At 35.1% G+C, this 22,064-nt stretch overlaps 1 protein-coding gene across 1 annotated transcript in view; it reads left to right on the forward strand.

The window, feature by feature from the left end:
* CTF18 (P-loop containing nucleoside triphosphate hydrolases superfamily protein) overlaps nucleotides 1–21,282 on the forward strand; it is a 30,517-nt gene extending 9,235 nt beyond the window's left edge. Inside the window, exons 10-23 of the mRNA XM_020376307.3 lie at nucleotides 2,901–2,945; nucleotides 6,778–6,851; nucleotides 8,568–8,635; nucleotides 9,625–9,693; nucleotides 9,800–9,894; nucleotides 9,969–10,050; nucleotides 10,140–10,218; nucleotides 10,298–10,385; nucleotides 10,481–10,634; nucleotides 11,603–11,791; nucleotides 11,889–11,948; nucleotides 13,016–13,341; nucleotides 14,297–14,402; nucleotides 20,852–21,282. Coding sequence (XP_020231896.1) covers nucleotides 2,901–2,945; nucleotides 6,778–6,851; nucleotides 8,568–8,635; nucleotides 9,625–9,693; nucleotides 9,800–9,894; nucleotides 9,969–10,050; nucleotides 10,140–10,218; nucleotides 10,298–10,385; nucleotides 10,481–10,634; nucleotides 11,603–11,791; nucleotides 11,889–11,948; nucleotides 13,016–13,341; nucleotides 14,297–14,402; nucleotides 20,852–20,905 — 1,489 coding nt within the window. The 3' untranslated portion in view covers nucleotides 20,906–21,282. The remainder of the gene's footprint in view (nucleotides 1–2,900; nucleotides 2,946–6,777; nucleotides 6,852–8,567; nucleotides 8,636–9,624; nucleotides 9,694–9,799; nucleotides 9,895–9,968; nucleotides 10,051–10,139; nucleotides 10,219–10,297; nucleotides 10,386–10,480; nucleotides 10,635–11,602; nucleotides 11,792–11,888; nucleotides 11,949–13,015; nucleotides 13,342–14,296; nucleotides 14,403–20,851) is intronic.
* The last annotated feature ends 782 nt before the right edge of the window (nucleotides 21,283–22,064 follow it).

A 22,064-nucleotide genomic window follows, 5' to 3' on the forward strand; every position in this document is an offset into this window, starting at 1 on the left:
CGCCCGCGAATCCGCGATTTGGGCCGCTCCGCTACGCCTCCGACGCGGCCGCTCCAGCCGCTACAGAAATCCGCCACGCGACAGCAGCCACATTGCGGGGTGAGGCCGCTCCGCTCCGGAGCGCCGCGATAGCGGCCGCTCCGGCCGCTATTGACTACTATGATACACACGTCTCCATATTAGTGAGATATTGTCCGCTTTGGGCCCAAGTCCTCATAGTTTTATTTTTGGACATCACCTAAAAGGCCTCTCTATCAATGGAGACAAGTGTGTGTATATAAACCCATGTCCATCTTCTTGTTTGAACGATGTGGGACTTCGCTTGCATCCCAACAATCCTCCCCTTAAACAAAGGAACGATGTTTAACCCATCCCCTGCAGCGGAAACTATGAGTGTTATCCGATGGTGGCCCCACACTCATGCTCAGAGTGCTTCACCGCCGCTCCATCATGACCTCTCTCATGAGAGCGGGACACGCCTCCTAACCCTCCATGTTACTAGGAAGCCTCTCTTCCACATGGACCCACCATTAGGAAAACTTTTGACACAAGGGATCCCAAACTTGGATCTACTTGCCAACCATCATACTCATCGAGCCGGTCACCTGATCAGATCATCAGCTCTGATACCACTTGTTGTGTAGCGGGGGTTACCACGCATATACGCACGTTTCCACATTGGTGAGATATTGTCCGCTTTGGGCCCAAGCCCTCACGGTTTTGCTTTTGGACATCATCCAAAAGGCCTCTCTACCAATGGAGACAAGTGTGTATATAAACTCATGTCCATCTTCTTATTTGAACGATGTGGGACTTTGCTTGCATCTCAACAAAAATAAAGAAGAATAAGATAAATCAGATTTGAATAATTTGCTCTTGATCCTAACTTACTAAATCAACTAGAATGAAGGAGAATAAAGTCATGATTTGAATAATCTGATCTTGATCTTGATCTTCCTTTTTTTTTCTTTCTTTTTTTCTTTTAATGAAGTATAGAAATGCTATTGCATCACTATACAAAAAGTGATCCTAGTTACAACTTGATCTTGATCTTAACTACCTAAATGTTCTAGAAATAAAAAATATGTTGAAAATAGAACAAATCAATCTGAATTTGATTGTAATTGTGTACAACTTACCAGAATTAATTGTAATTAGAATCTATATTATTCCTAGTTTTTGTTATTATTTAGCAATAGCATTTTTAGGGATAATTATTCCCTTGATTTTTAGGCTAGATTAATATACATATTTATTTTTCCTTTCCATATTGTATCAAGTATTATTCAAAGAAATATAATCCATATTTCTACATGGTATTAGAGTTCGATTTCAACCATCCCTAACCTAGTGCTAACAGCCATGGAAGAGGGGAAACCAGAAGGTTCACCCAAGGTGGAGATTGGGTCATTCCAAACCAGCTCTATAGAAGGGTCAATTCTTCCCATCACTGGCCACAAATTAAATGGTCAAAACTATACCATGTGGGTGTGATTTGTCAAGATATTCCTCCAAGGAAAAGGGAAGGAAGTCTATATTACAGGAGACTCCAAGAGTCTTGAAAAAGGGGACCCAAACCTCCAAAAATGGTAGTTGGAAACTAGCCTAGTCATGTCATGGTTCCTCAACACCATGACCAATGAAATTGGGGAAAATTTCATGTATTATGACACTGCCAAGGAGATGTGGGATGTAGTGAGGGAGACTACTCCAACATAGACAACACCTATGCCATTTTCAGGATCAAAAGTATACTTCATGATCTTCGACAGGAAGAATCCTTAGTCACAGAGCATTTCAACACACTCAATCGTCATTGGTAGTAGTTGGACTTGGACATATACGTAGATGTGGATTGGTGTTGTATTGAGGACAAGAAGTACAAAGTCCTAGTGGAAAAGGATAGGGTCTATACATTTTTATTGGGACTAGACCAGGACCTTGATGAAGTCCGTGGAAAGATCCTTGGAACCAAACCGTCCAAGAAGTATTCTTAGAGGTAAGAAGGGAAGAGAGTAGGAGGAAGCTCATGCTAGGAAAGTCCATTCTAGTCCCATCTAATGAGTGTTCAGCAATGGCAGCAAGAGGAAACCTTTCTCGACCATCACAATGGAAGAATCGCCTTGGTGTGACCATTGCAAGAAACCAGGTCACACCAAAGACATATGTTGGATCATACACAGCAAACCTATAGATGCAAAACAATTTAGAAATAAAGAAAACAGAGGTAACACAAACCGGAAAAGAAAAAAAATGGCCCAAACTGGAAAAGAAAAAAAATGGCCCAAAACGGCACCATGTCTGCCATTCACGCCTTGGACCGCCATGCCTAAACCGTCGTAATGGCCGCCATCTTCAAAATGGCGGATCCCCGCCATACACAGCCCAAACGACCATAACAGATTGCGGTCGCCGCTGCCATACTGTTATGGTGCCGCCATAACAGCTATTTCACAACACTGATTTAGCCATAGCATTTATAGGGATAATTATTCCCCTGATTTTTAGGCTAGATTAATGTACATATTTATTTTTCCTTTCCTATTTATTTCCCATATTGTGTCAAGTATTATTCAGAGAAATATAATCCATATTTCTGCAAAATACATACAAATGCCAACACGCTTCATCAAGTTGGTGGATAGATGCCCAACTTGCTTATAATGAATTCAAAATTAGGTATGCACAGTCCTTTAAGTTAAGGATTTTCATTTGTTATATAGTGAATATCAGATGAGAGGTTTCTCTATGTTACAACTTTGAACCCTTATCCCTTAATACTAATTTTATTTCAAGCTAGTATTCCTTCCTTTCTTGTTTGCTTCAATACCTCTATTATTTGTAGATTTGAATTTACATATAATTTGATTTCTTGACAACATTCTTTTGTTGCTTGACAGGGTTCATATAATTGTTCAACCAACAGTTAGTCGTGTGGTAAACAGGTGATCATTAGCTTGAAATAGTTCACACTTAATACATATCTTGAATATTTTGAATGGGTTCAAGTTTACGTATAATATCTATAGATACTTAATTTATTTTCTAATAGTTGACATAGTTGATTACTCTTTTGTTTCAATTATTTTTGTGGTAAGTCTACAATACTCCATTTTAAAATAAATATCATTTTAGCATGTCATATAAGGATTAAGGAAATCCTAAATTTTAGGAAAAAATGACAATAGGACTATATTAGACTTTTCTTGGCAGTATATGTGATTAATACTATATCTCTTTAAAGAGTAGTTATTAAGCACTAGTTTAGAAGGTGGACAAAGATGGAAAAATGATAACAAATGTTTTCATGGTATGGTAAAACAACAGATAATTTGGAATTGTAACAAAATTTTTGCTAATATGACACTTCATAAAGGAGGATGTTGTTAGGAACCAAGAATTGTAAGGAAAAAAGAAAAAGAAAGATTTTATTAAATAGGATGAAAAGACTTGAATATGGTTCTGAAATTAGTGTGTCTTAGCACACTTCATTGCTTCATTCTAGATATATTTGATTGAGTACACAAAACAAGCAACATAGGCTGAAAGGGCTAAGAGCCTAAGACTTCACATCAGATATACAGAAGAAAAATAAGAAATAGAGAAGCTTCCCTAATAAGCTATTCTAACAAAAAGAATACAAAATAGGAGAGAAATATCTCCTCCAAGGGTTTCTCCTTCACAAAGGATTTCTCCTTTCACAGAGCTAAAACTCAGTTTACAAAGTAAAGTTATGAATGTCTCTCCTCTACCAACTACCAAGTAACCTCCATGATGGGCTTGGCCCATGATATTCTTCTAACTAAAAACTACTCTAATTCCTTTTATTCTATATCCTAACAATACCACCCTCTTGAAAATCAACCTTGTTCTCTAGGTTGAAAGTAGCCAATTGATAGTACAAAGATTTCATGTATTATGTATATGTTTCCCCAAAATCTACTCGTGCAATACCCCTATCTCCAACCCAATTTGCATCTTTTGATAAAAGACTTCCATTGGCTGTTGCAATCAATCGAGTCTCATTGCAACCAACTATTGGTTTTCCATTGCTTTTCTTGACATTCTTGGTTGAATAAGGCTCGACCTCCTCCTAAATGCTTTGTTCATTTGTGACCTTTTCCTCCAACATGATGTCCTGTTTATGCATCCACCTTTTTAGCCATTGCTTGATCACTTTTGCTCCCTCAACCATTTCTTTGATCTTGATTTTAGAAGATTGCACCACCTCCCTATCCTCCCTTTTAGCTTCAAGAACGATTTCTTGACTCTTGAATCTTGTTCAATTTATGTTTCAACTCTGAAATGTTGGCCTAGCAAGAAAGATGTTGCAACCCATGAAAATTGGCTGCCTCTCTCACAAACACCTCCATTGATAACCCATCTAGTTGTGGTTTGATTTCTTGCTTCTTCACCAACTACTACAGCATTTGCTTAACCTCTAATAGATCGCTGGTCTACTCTTTCCAGAAAACTGGTAGTCTCCATTTTTTCGCAGTAACAAATTAGGCAGTTTCTTCTCCCCAAAATTCAATTTGATCCAGTAGTATTCTTCCTAATATTCGACAGGTTGATAGGAACCAAGAATCATAAAGAGAAATAAAAGGCAGATTTTATTGAATAGGATTAATAAAACACAAAATAGGAGAGAAAGATCTCCTCCAAGGGTTTCCCCTTCACAAAGGGTTTCTCCTTTCACAAAGGATTTCTCCGTTTACAAAGTTAAAGCTCTATTTACATATGAAAAGTTATGAATGTCTCCTCTCTACCAAGCAATCTCCTCTTTATAGATATGATGGGCCTGGCCCATGATATCCTTCTAAGTTCTAACTAATAACTACTTTAATTTCTTTAGTTGTATATCCTATAATGGATTAAATTGGTTGTATAGATATCACTTTAACTTCAACATTTGACTTTATTAAAGAAAAATTGTTTGATTACATTTATATTAATTGTATCCTATACTTTAGCTACTTTCCAATTGAATAATTGTTTATGTATGCATTAATGATTAATGATATACAATAAAGGGTTGATATTTTTAAGACAAATATGGAAAGAATGTAAAAAGGGATGAAGCATATGCTAAATTGATTATTAAAACTCAAGTATTTTGTCTATCTCAAGTAATCCTAGACATCTATATAGGTAAAGATATAGTTTTTATTCTGGGTGCACATGAAACCATTTTGATTTCTCCAAGTCACTCTTAACTTTTCCTCTCTTGTTGAAGCTTGCACTGGCTTTCAGTTTGTTAGATATAGGAAACCTAAACATGACAACATGAATACTTAACTAAGGGAAAAACACAAATCATAACCCTATGGCTTGATACATTAGCATGTTTCGTAAGAATAAAATGGTTCTCAATGTTCTTGATTGGGCTTCTGAAAGTCTCTAACCTTTTTCTCTATATCCCTTCGACTTCTCTCAGCTCCTTTGTGGTACATGCTGATTGCGGACAAACTTGCATAATAACTCCAAGAAGTCTTTCACCTCCTCCCAAGTCTTAACATGCCTCCACTACCTTGTTCACACACCACCTAACAATGCTCACATCATAAATCCAAAATATGAAACTTTTTAGTAGTTCATATTGATATCTCAATATTCACTAGAAACATCTGGGAGAGGTTTTAGATAGGGAGGAAGGAAGAGTGGATCAAAGAGACTAAATATGATGCCATTGTTTTGACTTGATATGATATGATGTGTTTCAACTTTTGTAACATAAAACATTAACCCTTAATCATATTAATACTAGATCAAAATCCTAATTAAACAAGTAGATAAATCATGAAATAAAAGAAAACATGGAAATTAATTCCAAGAGATAATAAGGAAATATAGGATTAATTCTAAGAGATAATTTAAGTTACTTAAGATACAACCAATATAACATTAAATGTTTTTCATACTTTCCAACACTACCAAACCAAATCCTACTAAGCTTTAAGCTTGTTACAATCAATGTTTTAAATAATGAAAATTATAATATGAACTCCAAGAATAATGGCTAGAAAGGCATCTTGAGGATGCTTGAGGTGTTAGATAGACGAGTAATGTTGTAAAGACATGACAATTAAGTAAAAGATCTGGTTGAAATGTTGCATGTAAGTTGTTGAGAGAGAAGAGAAAGATTGTAAAACTGAAAACTAGAAAAATGATTTGTGAAACAAAAGGGCATAGGGGAAGGACCCCACAAATCACAATACACTAGTTCTAAAGGGATGTAATGAGCATTTTGTGAAATAGGAGTATGTATATGATGAGACTTAGCCACACAACATGTTGAATAGAAATAAATAGCATTTTTATTAGAGTGATGTATATTAATCTGATTGAGTACAAGTTTATAACAGGAGAGTCAAAAAATGTTTTAGTCAAGAGCATGTGTCAGCTCATTCTCTTGGCTCATGTCCAAGTTGAGTTCGACAAATTTACAAACCAAAAATAGTGATTCTTAATTATGACATGGGTTAGAGGTGTTGGATGTGCGTGTTTGACAAGTGTTGTGTCTAAAACGTGTCACCAAAACGATATTCTATAGAGGTGTTTGTGCTTCATCACAAATTAGCTACTCACAGTTGCTAGGCTGCATATTAATAAGATATGGATTGGAGTTGTACTTATAAATTTGAATGAATTGTTAACTCTGAATTTGTACCTATTGTTGCTAGACTACATATTTAATCATTTGATTATTGTTTAGTAGTGCCTTCTTTGTTTATTTAGTTTCATAAATTCATCCTTAAACTTAAATGATCTTTGTAGGTTGACATATATATGTAACAAGGAGGGGATGAAAGCTAGTGCAATTGCTCTTAGTGCTCTAGCAGAATATACAGGTAATTTTCTTATCTTTTTGAATTTTGTTACACTTGTTATTAAGTGATTTGAATAAAATGATTGAGAGTTAAAAGTTAAGACTCACTCAAAATCAATATGTGTGTGTATAACAATAATCAAAATAGGTTTACATAGAGAGAAGCCTATACCCAAGGGAATAAATACAACCAAAAAGCAACTTTATGAAAGTTGTACAACATGTAACAAAACAACTTTTCTAACACTCCCCCTCAAGTTGGAGCATATAGGTTGAATGTACCAAGCTTTGAACATAAAAATTTAATTCGAGGCCCTATTAGAACTTTTCCAAACGTTTGTTAGTTGGTCATTTGAATTGATAAATTCAGTAATAATTTCCTTGGACAACTCTACTTTTCCCTATCAAAGTGATAATCAATCTCTATATATTTAGTTCTCATGAAATACTAGATTAGAGGCAATATAAATAATTGTTTGGTTAGGACAAGATATTGTGGCCATATAAATCCTATATTGTGCTTTTGCATTAGACCAAACAACTGCACTTTATTTCTTGCACTTCTAAGAGATAATATTTCTTCCAATGGATATCAATATCTAGTAGTAGAGCACTTGTCTACAGGAGATCCTGCCTAATCAGCATAACAATACCCAATAATCTGGGTATCTCCCTTATCCTCATTAAACAATCCTTGTCCTAGAGCCTTTTTGATGTATCTAGAGTGTGAATCACAACATTCCAATTATCAATGGCCCTACAATTAGTCACCTTGATTTGCCATTAACTTTTGATTTGGGTCCTTAGGTCTATCAATGGACCTACAACCTATCATGCTTGTTTCCACTTTCCTCTAGAATATCCAGAACATACTTTCTCTATGAAATAACAATGTCTTCCTTTGATTGAGCCACTAAAATACCAAGGAAGCATTTTAGGCAGCCAAGATCTCTTGTCTAAAAGTGATTGCACAAATGCTCTTTCAGTTAAGAAATTTTAACGTCATTCCTTGTAATATGTAATAATTATGCTATCAACATAGACAACTAAGTAAACATACTTCTAAGAGAATTATGACAATTAAAGAGTATATAAGTAGGGAGCAATCCTCACTTTACTAGGTGATTTTATAAGGTTGAGTTAGACTCTTAACCCACTTTCTTAAGATTTCTGCTATAACATTTTTGTGTTTATGGGAACATGTGGGTTGATGCAACACACCCTGTGATGACAACTTGCTTTTGAAAAGAGCTTTGACATGCCAACCACTTGAATCTTAGCCATGTTTCATTGGCATTTAAGAGTTAATCAGAACCATGGGAGAACTACACTACTAGAGTTAGCCTTGCAAATTATAAACCCCATCTCATACTTCCAATGTGGGTTGGGACTCAAGTCTCTTTCCTTGCAATTGGATCCTAACCAGAGCATGTGAGAAACTCTCTTTGAATATCTTGCCTTCTTTTTGGGAAGTCCTTGGCCTAGATGTGGCTAACCAATAAGTATGTAATTTCAGTTTTCACATCTTGAATTAATCTTTATCTAGTATGATAATGGTGTTTGTCACATTTTGAATGCTTGATTCGTGCTAAATCTAATACATGTTTTTGTGGCGTCTCTAGATGTTTTGACACATGGTGTAATTGAAGCTTTTTTTTACTGAATGTTAATTATCCAAATCATCTTTCCAATCATTTAATCCTTCTATCACTCTATCTCCCCCTCCCTTTCATTACAGAATGTGATATTAGATCATGCTTGAACACTCTCCAGTTTCTCTCCAAGAAGAAAGAAGCCCTCAATGTGGTAAGACTTTAATCTGATCCAAAAATTCTTTAGAACTTTTAAAGACTTGTGAATTCATCAGGTTGTTTGTGTTTCTATTTCATATATAATTGATTGGCAACTCCTAATTTCTTGCTTTGGGAACATTTGAAGAAGTTACAGAAACGTTACTTTCTTTTTAATTTTTTTGGTGAGTGATTAACGTGTTTCTGTCTGCTAAGATTTACTAAATTTCTAGAATAGGATGAAGTTTATTATTTATAAAAATCTCAATTTTCCCTAAGTATCTCATAACTTATTCCCTTGGAAGACACAAGAAAAAGTGTTATTTAATATTGCTTTTGTTACTCTTCCATTTTTGAACTTTACATCTTCAAATTCCACTTATTGAAGTCTATGGGTAATATACATTTGATCTTATCCTTTGTGAAAGAAAAAGACGAGACAGAATTCTCAAGGGGGATGCTCCAACTTAACATTGTTAGGCTTTTAGCTAATGTGTGCTCAGTTTATAGTAGTAGATATAAGTATAGACCCCTTTATCTATTAGCCAGGCTATATACCAATCCTTTCCCAATATAATACATGTTTTACTGGACCTGAAAAAAGTAGAAAACATAGAAAGAGATGAAGGTGCTGTTCGATTCTATTCTTTTTTGTTTAAAACACTAAATTATTTCACAGAATGAATACAAGTATTAAACTTGTTTGATGGATTTTGTTTGAGAGTGTTTTGAATGTTTGAGGGCACTCTGGTGGGTGCAGAACAGTGGCAGAAAGAGAATCCACAATAGAGTTGCAGTTTGAATGAGAAAATGAAACAAAGCAGAAAGAGAATTTGAGAGTATTTCTGTAAATTATTGATATTCTGTCAGAACACAGTCTATGAAGATTTTTGTGGCTTCTTGGCCCTTCACTTCAAAATTTGGAGTACATTTTGTTTGAGTGAAGAAAATTTCTTTTGTTCTTTAGATGCTTAGTTAATGTTCACTTGCTTTACTTGTGCTCAGTTTGATATTGGTTCTCAAGTAGTTGGCCAGAAGGACAAGTCAAAGAATGTTCTAGACGTTTGGAAAGAAGTAAGATGCACTACACTTTTAAATTCGTCTGTTTCTAACCCAGTAATTGTCTAAAAGTACTACTTCAAATTTACCATCTTTAGCAATGAGTGGGTATTCTGTGTAGATTTTCCATAAGAGAAGAACAAAAAAGATGGAAAGAAAATCTCATAACGGCAAGTCCTTTGAATTTGACTACTTGTACTCCCTTGTGTCAAACCGGTAGGCCATATTTTACGCATTTCTCCTTCTGTTCTAATACATCTTGATGGTGAAATGGGAACATTAATGTGCAGTGGTGATAGTGACTTGATTCTGGATGGAATTCATGAAAATATTTTGCAGCTCAGTTATCATGACCCAGTGATGCAGAAAACTGTAAGCATTTATCACAGACTACTGATTTCCGGGGATTCTCTCACCAATTCTTTTAAATGATTGAAAATTGTTTTAAAATCTGTTTGAAGGTCAAGTGCTTCAACAATCTTGGAGTTTATGATCTAATGCATCAATATATAATGCATACACAACAATTGCCCCTTTATGGTAAGAAGATAATTTACCTACTTTAATACTGTTAACAAGTTAAAGCTCACTCTTGTTTCTCTATCTTTCCTTTTATCAGTATATTTGCCCCTAGTAGGAATTACTGTACATCATATAGTATCTCAAGTTCAGAAACCAAACATTGAGTGGCCAAAGTCACATCAAAGGTATATCTTGTTCTTGTGCTAGTATGCTTAGCATTAATTTTGAAATGTATTTTTCTTACAAAAAATTTCCTCATGTTTCATATAAAAATTTTCAGATATCGTACAATGATGATGGAAAGGATGGACATTTTGAATACCTGGCACCACAAAATCCCACCGTTTATTGCAAGGCACTTATCAGCTAGTTCCTTTGTTGAAGACTTAATTTCTCCATTGTTACATATTCTGTCCCCACCAACTATAAGACCGGTGATGTACTAATTCTATGTGTTATGAATATGGTTTTGTTATCTAATTTTAATCAATTTTGTCACCTTTGTTTCCTCCTCTATAATTGCTCGAGTAGATGTAATTGCAGATCCACTATTATTTGATGTTCAATTTTGTGTTTGTGAAGAGATACCGTTTTTTTCTGATAAATTATTTGTTCAGATGCTTAGGAGGTCGGAAGTGTTGAAGTTTGAGAGAGAGAGAGAAAACTAATAGTGAAATGTGTTTCTGTAATTATTCAACCTCTTGAATCTGAAGTACAGTGAGGTATTTATAGGACTACCAGCATCTAAGAGAAGCAGTTAGTCTAGCTTCTAACAGAAGCTATATAGTTCTAACTAACTGAGAAAGTTAGTTATAGACAGTAATAGAATGTATCGACCATGCTACTGCTGTACAAGAAAGGTAAACGAGTTACAAGTACAAAGAAATTAAGTAGAAACATAAAAGGAGATTAAGGAGTAAAGGTATACTCCAGTAGGAAGTTTCATGATAGAGAATCCCTTTTGTCCTTTGTCTTATTATTTATTATTGAATTCAGTATGAACAAAACCTTAATCCAGTTTGGTTTAATCCCTGGAACCTATAAATCCCCAATCTCTAAGTTGACAGCTTTGCTACAGTGCTGTAAGTCAGTTTTTAAAATTTTGGATATGGAGATCCTACATTGTTCTGTGTTATTTCTTGATTATATTTTTATCTACAACTCTGTTCTTATATTTTTGTTTTCCTTATTTTCATTAATATTTTTCTTACTGTATTAAGACCATTTAGCTTCAAATTGATCTTTGATATTTAAGTCAGTTTGATGTTATTGTTCCTTGTAAATGACTTTGTAATCTGATAGATAAGTTGAGCTTAAGCTAAGCTTTTATTGCTCATATTAACTTTGGCTCAGCTCTGGTTACACTGTAGGTTTTTTGAGGTAGTTTTCTTTTTTTCTTTAGGTGGCATTACAGCTACTATCAGATAATGAGAAGAATGATCTTGCTCAATTAGTTAGCACAATGGTATCGTATGCTTTAACATATAAGACTATGAAATTGGATATGCTGCCTCAAACCCTGAAGTGTGAAGTAGCAGATGGCTTGGCACTGTCTCTTGTTCCTCCTATCAGTGACTTCATAAACTTCAAGGTTTTGGATTTTAAATCATTGGTCATACTTATATCATGGAAGTATAAGACTCTTGTCCAGATTTTTAATATCTGTTATATTCTTTACATTTGTGCAGGATTATACTTCAAACCGTTATGTGCTTTCTTTATCTATGAAGCAGGTTTTGGTACATGAGGTTAGACTTCATTAACTTTGATGTTTTACTTTAGTACATAGTTTTCTCTTGCTTTTTAATTTTAGGAGGATATTCAAAACTTTTCCTTTGTCCAGCCTCTCCACTTGTGATAGAACTTATTTATATATAAAAAACATGTTTGTTGACTAATGACTATCCTCATTTCTAGCATTCTTACTGCTGTCTTAATATCATCCTTTCTATAATCAAGGTGGTCTAACTCAGTTGATTAAGGTATTTGAGTTGTTATAAATCCTCTTAGTACCAAGTTCAATTCTTATGGATAAAAAAAACTCCTCTATAAATTTTAGAATAGTTATCCCGGATAAGAGTGTTTTTAAGGAGTATTCTTCAATGAGAATATTTTTTTGCTCATTTTTCTCATTGAAAGTGGTTTTAGCTATTTTTCTCAACATCTCATCTCTTTTAATTTATCTTTTTCATTTTTAGTTTTAAATTGAATTTCAATTTTTTGTAAAGAAAATTATAAATAGTTAAAAATAACCTTATATTTTAATAAAATTATTTATTATAAATCAAAACTTTAACTTGTATGTTCAAAAATGTTTATCTATTACAAATTTTAGTTATAATACAATTTATATACCTGAAAGTAATTATTTTTCTTTATAAAATATAGCTATATAAATAAATATTTATCCTATACATTGTACATGCTAAAATATTAGTAATTGCTTATGTCTGAAAGTTTAACAATTAGTTTTGCATATAGGTTCAAATGTGAAAGAACGAAAACCAAATTTGAATGTCAAGCATAACTGTTTGGCTCTATAAGACTTATTTTCATATGTCATTTTTTTATATAAATATTTTGGTAGTAATCTTTTAATTTTTCTAAATTCCATTCCTGAGATTGCTTGTAGACTTTAGTAGAACTTTACATTGTTCCAGTTTTTATTAGCCAGATGCAACGTTATTATAAATGGCTTACTACTGGAGTAGCTTTTCCTTCAAATTGACTCATTTAAAATTTGATAGTTTTATCAGGGATGTATATATACATTTTTTTCACTTGTATTTCTGTTGCACTATTTCACATGTTACAGGTTGAAAAGCATAAGATTTTACAAGTTACTATTGACAAAACTGACAAAACTGACAAAACTGTGGCCTTAGCAAATGGAGGGCATGAAGTTATTGAGACTGGAACTAACAGCATTCCATCAGCCAATACCAATCAAGCAACTGCTGTCGTTATGAAAACTAATGAAAATCAGGTTAATATTTTAGCAAGGCAATCAAATGCAAATCCAACAAAAGTTTCACCGAACTTGAATTCCGATAAAAGTGCAAGAGCAGCAGACAGTGTGAAACTATCAAACGTAGGAAATATGAAAAAACCTTACAAAAGTTCCTCAAGTTTCTTTGACAGGTGATTCTTCCTCGGTGATTTTTATGTCTTGTATCAATTGCTATCATAACAAAGTATAACTACTTTTTTCTGTCATTATTACTTCTAAAATCAAATATTGATATATGAGAATCATGTTGGCTAAAATAATCCATGTATTGTAATTATAGTTTCTAATTTTGAAAAATTAATTAAGTTCCATGAAATTGGAAACATAGTTTAGCTATTTAAAATGAAACCTAGCTGATGTCACAGGCCTTCCGCAATATATTCTTCCTCAACAAATTTCCCTAGCCAGGTTGAGAAATTTCCTGGCCTTTACACCGGCATGGTATTGATTCTGTCTCTAAAATGTATTCCCAGCATATCTTAATTCAATTTTTGATGTGCATTGAAATCATGTGTTTGACCTATTAAGAATGTGTATACCAATAGAAACAAAAAAGGGCCCAATGCAAGTAGGTCTGCAACTTCGGGAAGTTAGTTGGTTAATGTTGTTACAACTGTTATAAATAAAAAAAATTAGGGGGGAAAAGGAGTTTTTGGAATTGTAATTGGTTGATTAGGAGAATCATGCACTCGAAAATCCTTGTTCCAGGAAGGTTCAGTGCAATAAAAGATTCTTCTCTCGTCTAATCTGCATGCTAAATATTGATTTTGTTTGGCAATTCATCATACCTGGATCCAAATTATTTTATGTATTATTTATTTATTTTAGACTTTGATACAATCTGGAAAAACACCACGCTTCATGGAAGAAATAAAAATCTCTTTAACTGATTACTATTAATTAAAAAGAAGTGACTTCTGTATAATAGGATAGGATTAATGGTGTGTCCATTGATTTATGTAATGGTTCCAATTGGATGTTTTTTATGTACGACCGGATTGTTGGATGGCTGGCATGCCTTACGGAATTATTCTCATTACGTAGTGATTATTTACTGCAGCTGATCCGTATTTGCTTTGAGAGCAGGTTTAAAAAGTCAAACGATAAGGGTTTACAAAGTAATGACAGATCTCTACAGGAAGAAGCTACCTTGGAGAAAGACCGATACCCTTTACTTTTTAAATTTAACGAGGTATACTGCATTTCTTTTTAGTAATGAATGAAAGTGCAAGTTTCTTTATTTTATCTGGCACTTGACAGCAAAATAAAATGTAATTGCATTTAGTTAACAAGGATACATTGTTGTGGATTTAAAGCACTAATTCAAGGGCGATGGATACGTTAAGAGAAGCATTTTTGCAAAATCATTGCATGTAGTTTCACTACTTTTAAGCATAATGGAGTAATGATTTAAGTTAATAGCAATAGTTGATTCATTGATGAGTTAATTATCGTCTTTGGTAGTGATGTAAATTGTACTTATTCCTGCACGATTTTCATGCTGTTCACCACGATCTGGAAATATTGCACGCATCCTGTCAAAACCGTGATTGGCGTTGTGTATTTAGGAAGTTTTATATTTGCTATGCTGTATTTCTGTAACAGTCTTATGCTGCCATTATTAGATTTATTTATGCAAGATTAATCCCGTAATCATAGGGATTTGTCTCCTTAGAATTAACTGTCCATATTTCCTAAAATAGGCCGCAGATTCATGTATATATATAGAGGTTTAATAACCTCATAAATCAATAAGAGAGAATATTATTTCTTCTAAATTTGAGATGGTATCAGAGCTCCCGATCCTTGGGAGTCTCTGACCGTGCCTTTAAACCTAAGTCGCAGCCTTCATTGCTGCGCTATCTTTAACCTAAGTTGCAGTCTTCATTGTTGCGCTACCTTTAAGCCTTGTTGCAGCCTTCATTGCAGCGCAACCCTCTCTACCTTGATTATACCTGGTTATGGCTGAGGTCGTGAATCTGGAAACTGGGGACAGACCCCAGACTGCTGGAGAATTGCAGAATGTTCATTCCGCTTATCGGTTAAATGGGAAGAATTACCTCAAATGGTCTCAACTCATTAGGACCATCTTGAAAGGAAAAGGAAAGATCAGTCACCTGACTGGTAATGCACCTGATGAAACAGATCCCAAATTCAAATCATGGGATGAAGAAGACTCCATGATCATGGCGTGGCTGTGGAATTCGATGGTCCCAGAAATCAGTGATACCTGCATGTTCCTTAAATCAGCAAAAGAAATCTGGGAGGCAGTCGAACAAACTTACTCTAAGGCCAAGGATGCTGCTCAAATTTATGATGTAAAGGTGAAAACCGTGGCTGCCAAACAAGGAAATAGATCAGTTACAGAATATGCCAATCAACTCAAGTCTCTATGGATGGAATTGGATCACTATCGAGTTATAAAAGCAAAGTGTTCAGAAGACTCAGCAATTCTAAAAGAATATATTGAACAAGATAGGGTCTATGATTTTTTGGTAGGCCTAAATCCTGAATATGACCAGGTCCGAATCCAAATCTTGGGAAAAGAGAAAGTCCCAGGGCTTAATGAAGTGGTAGCCATTATCCGAAGTGAAGAAAGCAGGAGAGGGCTGATGCTGGAAACCTCAACCACTGAAAGCTCGGCAATGATAGCTGAAGGAGGAACAATCATGGTTGCTAACCAGAGGAAAAACTGGGTTCCCAGTATGGAGAAAAAACATGAGGAGGTTTGGTGTACCCACTGTAACAAGCCGCGCCACACAAGGGAAAAGTGCTGGAAATTACATGGAAAGCCCCCAAGCCGAGAATGGGGGCTAAAAGATGGAAAAACCTCAAGCCGAGAATGGGGGCCGAAAGGAGGTCCTCCCAAAAAAGGAGGGCAAGGGCAAGCATTCATTGCTAATGGACAAGGTGAAGAATCTGTCCAGCTGAACCATGAAGAGATAGAACGGGTAAGATCCATCCTCAGTAAATTGGAGAAGCCCACAGGTACATGCTCCTTAACATATTCTGGTATGTTTCCACTTTCTTTTGGGCTTAATGTTTCAGATACACCATTTACACATTACTGGATATTAGACTCTGGAGCCACCGACCATATGACCCCTCTACCCAAATACTTCTCCACATATTCCCCATGTCCTAGCAACAAGAAAATTTCCACAGCAGATGGAACTCTTATAACTACAGCTGGACAAGGAGAGGTCCAAATAAGCCCATCCATGACATTAAAAAATGTCCTTCATGTCCCTAAACTCTCCACCAACCTGATTTCTATACAAAAACTCACAAAAGATCTTTCATGTAATGTTGTTTTTTATAGCAACTCTTGTATATTGCAGGACAAGAACTCGGGGAGGACGATTGGAAATGCTAGAGAATGGAATGGCCTATACTACATGGAGGACCCTAATCTGCCTACCAAGAGTCTCATCTCTCTATCCACCATGACCAACAAAGAGAAAGCTCAACTATACCATTGTCGGCTAGGACATCCTTCATTTCGAGTTATAAAAGTGCTTTTCCCTTTGTTTAAAAATTTAAATGTGGAGAGTCTCCATTGTGAGGTGTGTGAGTTTGCAAAACACAAGCGTGTACCTTTTCCCATTAGCAATAAGATGAGTTCTTTCCCTTTTTTTCTTGTTCACACTGATGTATGGGGTCCTGCTCATGTTCCTAATATCTCAGGTGCTAAATGGTTTTTAACCTTCATTGATGATTGTACCCAGGTGACTTGGGTTTTTTTATTGAAACAAAAATCTGAAGTTAGCTCCGTGTTTGTTCAGTTTATCTCAATGATTAAAAATCAATTTGGGGTCGGTATTAAAAGAATTAGGTCTGACAATGCCAAGGACTACTTTAATCTTGTACTAAACTCTTTTTGCCAAAAAGAAGGGATAATCCATGAGTCCTCATGTGTGAATACACCCCAACAGAATGGGATTGCAGAAAGGAAGAATGGGCACCTATTAGATCAAACTAGAGCTCTACTTTTTCAAAACCATGTTCCTAAGAGATTTTGGGGAGAAGCCCTCCTTACTGCCACCTACCTAATCAATAGGTTACCCACTAAAATCTTAAACTTAAAAAGCCCCATGGAAGTTCTATCCTCATTCTACCCACACTTACATCCTACAAATAAACTCCAACCTAGAATATTTGGGTGTGTATCCTTTGTGCATGTTCATAGTAATGAAAGGGGAAAATTGGACCCTAGGGCTGTCAAATGTGTTTTCTTAGGGTACTCTACCACACAAAAGGGATACAAATGTTTTCACCCCATTTCAAAAAGATTCTATGTGTCAAGAGATGTCACCTTCAACGAACAAGAGAGCTACTTCAAACAGCCTCATCTTCAGGGGGAGAATGTAAGAGAGGAAGATGAGACTCTCATGTTTCCAAATATGACATTTGGACCTGAAATTGGGACTAATGGCATTGCTGTCCCTGAAATTGAGGGAAGAACAGAACCTGCACCTGAACCAGCGCCTCCAGCACCTAATGGCGGAAAATTTGGAAAAAATCTGGTATATTCAAGGAGAGAAAAGGCCATTCTAGAATCTGGCAATGTCCAAGAATCCAACCCACCATCATTGCATGAGGTAACACCTTCGAACCCTATAAACTCCAATGATTCTAATGAGTTTGTTTCTGAAAATCTAGAAGCACAGGTGGACCAAACTCTTGATCTACCCATTGCCCTTAGAAAGGGAACTAGAACATGTACCCAACAACCACTTTACCCACTATCAAATTTCTTATCCTTTGAAAAATTCTCACCTACCCATAAAACTTTTCTCACTAATCTCAACTCCACACAAACACCTTCCTCTGTATCTAAAGCATTATCTGATAGCAAATGGAAACATGCCATGGATGTGGAAATGGAGGCGTTAAACAAAAATAGGACCTGGGAACTTGTCACTCTACCTCCTGGAAAAAAACCAGTAGGATGTAAGTGGGTATATGCAGTAAAGTACAGGGCTAATGGGACCATCGAACGTTACAAGGCAAGGTTAGTGGCCAAAGGCTTCACTCAAACCTATGGAGTTGATTACTTAGAGGCATTTGCCCCGGTTGCTAAGATGAACACGATCAGAGTAATATTGTCATTAGCAGCAAGTTATGATTGGGATCTGCAGCAGTTTGATGTGAAGAATGCATTTTTGCATGGAGACCTTGAAGAAGAAATATACATGGAGTTGCCCCCTGGATACAATGGACAGGTTGCTGCTGGAACTGTTTGCAAATTAAGAAAGGCTCTATATGGGCTGAAACAATCCCCAAGAGCATGGTTTGGAAGATTCACCAAAGTTATGACAAGTCTGGGCTACAAACAGAGCCAAGGAGATCACACATTATTTATCAAACATTCAGTTTCAGGGGGAGTAACAATTCTATTAGTGTATGTAGATGATATTATAGTAAGTGGGGATGACAAAAGGGAACAACAATTGTTAAGTGAATGCCTTGCCACGGAATTTGAGATCAAGACACTAGGGAGGCTTAAATATTTTTTAGGAATTGAAGTGGCTCACTCCAAGAAAGGAATCTTCATATCTCAACAAAAGTATATTACTGACTTGCTTAAAGAAACAGGGAAGACAGGCTGCAGACCTGCAAGTACTCCAGTTGACCCAAATATAAAGTTGGGAAGTATGGAGGAGGATATTGCCGTGGACAAGGAAATGTATCAAAGACTTGTGGGCAGGCTTATTTACTTATCTCACACTAGACCAGACATTGCTTTTGCTGTGAGTCTAGTCAGCCAGTTTATGCATCAACCAAAGGAAGCACATTTACAAGCTGCTCTTAGAATTGTCCAGTACTTGAAACGGACCCCCGGAAGAGGGATTTTGTTCAAACGAAATAAGAGTGTAAGTCTTGAAGCATATACGGATGCGGACTATGCAGGGTCAGTGGTAGATAGGAGATCAACTACTGGATACTGCACCTTCCTTGGTGGAAAGTGAAACTTAGTGACTTGGAAGAGTAAAAAACAGAGTGTAGTGGCTAGATCAAGTGCTGAAGCAGAATTTCGAGCAATGGCCCACGGAATATGTGAACTTCTATGGCTGAAGATTATATTGGAAGATTTGAAGATAAAGTGGGATGAACCTATGAGGTTATATTGTGACAATAAATCTGCAATTAGCATAGCCCACAACCCGGTGCAGCATGATAGAACTAAACATATTGAGGTTGACAGACACTTTATCAAGGAAAAACTTGACAGTGGCATGATTTGCACACCATATGTATCCACTCAGAATCAACTTGCAGACATACTCACCAAGGGGATGAACTGCACTCACTTTGAAAGAATTATATCCAAGCTGGGAATGGAAAACACCTATTCACCAGCTTGAGGGGGAGTGTCAAAACCGTGATTGGCGTTGTGTATTTTAGGAAGTTTTATATTTGCTATGCTGTATTTCTGTAACAGTCTTATGCTGCCATTATTAGATTTATTTATGCAAGATTAATCCCGTAATCATAGGGATTTGTCTCCTTAGAATTAACTGTCCATATTTCCTAAAATAGGCTGCAGATTCATGTATATATATAGAGGTTTAATAACCTCATAAATCAATAAGAGAGAATATTATTTCTTCTAAATTTGAGACATCCATATCTTTAGCATATGCTTTATGGAAAATCATATACTCTAATGTGAACTAAGATCCAAGTTAGTTCCACTAATGGATTGGAGTATTTAATTATTTGGTGTATGTGATAGAAAATAACTGGTTCTGGGATAGCAAATCTATTAGAAGGCAGTTCTGTTAGAAATTGCAGGATGGCAGTAATGCATGAAAAATAACTACTGGCAGTTATGTATTAGCATTTAGAAGTATATATCTGATAGCAAATCTATTAGATAGCAGTTATGCATAGAAAATAACCGCTGGTAGTTAGTATTAAGAGAATATATTTGATAGTAGGTTATGTAATTAGAAAGAGTGATGTTTTTTGCTGTTTGTAGACAGAGAAGACTCTGTAGGAGACTTTTGTCCCTGAGACAACTAGTGTATTGCCGTATTGTGCGTAATTCAGTGTTCAATTTTATATTTTATTACTTTATGAATTGGTGTTCTAACATTCTCTCAGTAAGATAGACAGGTGTCAATTTTCCAAATAGAATCAAATTCACACTTACAACTAATCTTGTTCGTTATGCTGCTCTTTTTTTAAGCTAGTTAAGTCTTTAAATTACGGTAAATTAAGTCCCAAATTTAGTCTTGCACATAAACGAACCAATTTTTGAAACTGGTCTGTTTCTGTTAATTTTGGGCGGTTGAACCATCATTTGGGGCTGGTTTTAAGGTTTGCCCTGGATCAAAGTGGGGTCTGGTTGGTTTAACAGTTTGATCGAACAGATTTTAAAACACTGATTTATAGCACAATGTCGAACTTTTAACTGATACAAATTTTTCTACTGGTTCTTATTGTTTTACATATTAACATTTGGTGCTATGAGAAGTATGCCTAAAAATAGGATGAGTGGTAGTACTTGGTCACCATATTTGAAAGAGTTATTTTTTTTTATCTATTCATGCATTTTTACAAAAAAGTAAACACTGTCCTCTTTTTTTATTACATGATAATAAAATGATCATTGATTTATTCATTTCTTTGCAGGGCTTTACTAATGCAGTCAAAAGACCTGTTCGTATGCGTGAATTTCTATCCTAATAATGTGTTTAACCTTGTAATGTTTGTTCTTTCACTTGACTGCCTTAGAATTACTGGTTCATCGTCAAGGGATCTACTTGTTCCCCCTAGATTGACTTTGTTGCATGTTTCAGAATCTAAGTTCTCAATTACATCATGCTGACACTTTCCAAAAAGAAGGAAATGGAGTGGCATATATGATTAGTGAAATATTAATTATCCATACTTATATTAATTTTCTAGTTTTTTATATTGTAAAATTGTTATCAATATTTTATAATAAAGTAATTCTAGCATTTCCTTCTTAATAGATAAGATGTCTAATTCATCTATTGTATCTTGTTACTTGTAACATCGTTGATTTTATATAATATTTAAATAATCTTAATTTTGAATAAGTTTTGCAATTGTTATAGGTCACGACAAATATTTTATTGGTAATGCAAATATTTGAAAAAAAGAATCTATTGATTTGGTATAATACCCTTAATGGATTGTTGATGTCTTTTAGTATTCTCTCGCTACTTTTGATTTTAAAAATAAATTAATACCAAAATTAAAATGTTCACTATGTCATAATTTTTTAAATATCAATATAATTGTTGAAAATCAGAATTGAATGTACCCATTTATTTTACACTACTAAACATGAAAATGTTGAAAGTATTTCCTAATCATGTATTCTTTCTATTTAAATAAGTTTTTGGTGTATGGTTTAAGGGCAGGATGTTCTCACCATTTTGGCCATGCTTTCTATTTAAATGTTCCCACTATTTAAATAATATTCGTTCTATTTAAATGTATTCTTTTTATTTAAATATATACACTTTAACATTGACAAGAAAGTGTACAGGAGCATCCACTTAGATTTGTTTCTTAAGGGTAGTCTTCTACCATGGTCTGTCGTTTTCATAGATCCTTGTATAGACTTAGTAGCTCCCTTCGAGTCTGGTTTGACAAATTTTGTACTATTGTACAATAGTTTAGATTAACTCGTAGTGAAGTTGATCACTTTTTTCTTTTATCGTCGTCATTCCCCTCCTGAACTCTTTTTGCCAAGACCATTGGGATGTGGTAATTCAAACCTTAAATATATTATAGGTTCCTTGACAAAAGACTGTTCTATGATGGTACAAGACACGCTTGGATAGTTGGCTACTCAAATATTGATTGGGCAAGT

This window comes from Cajanus cajan, chromosome 7 (genome assembly GCF_000230855.2).
Source record: "Cajanus cajan strain Asha chromosome 7, NIPB_CcT2T_4, whole genome shotgun sequence".
Classification (NCBI taxonomy): Eukaryota; Viridiplantae; Streptophyta; class Magnoliopsida; order Fabales; family Fabaceae; genus Cajanus; species Cajanus cajan.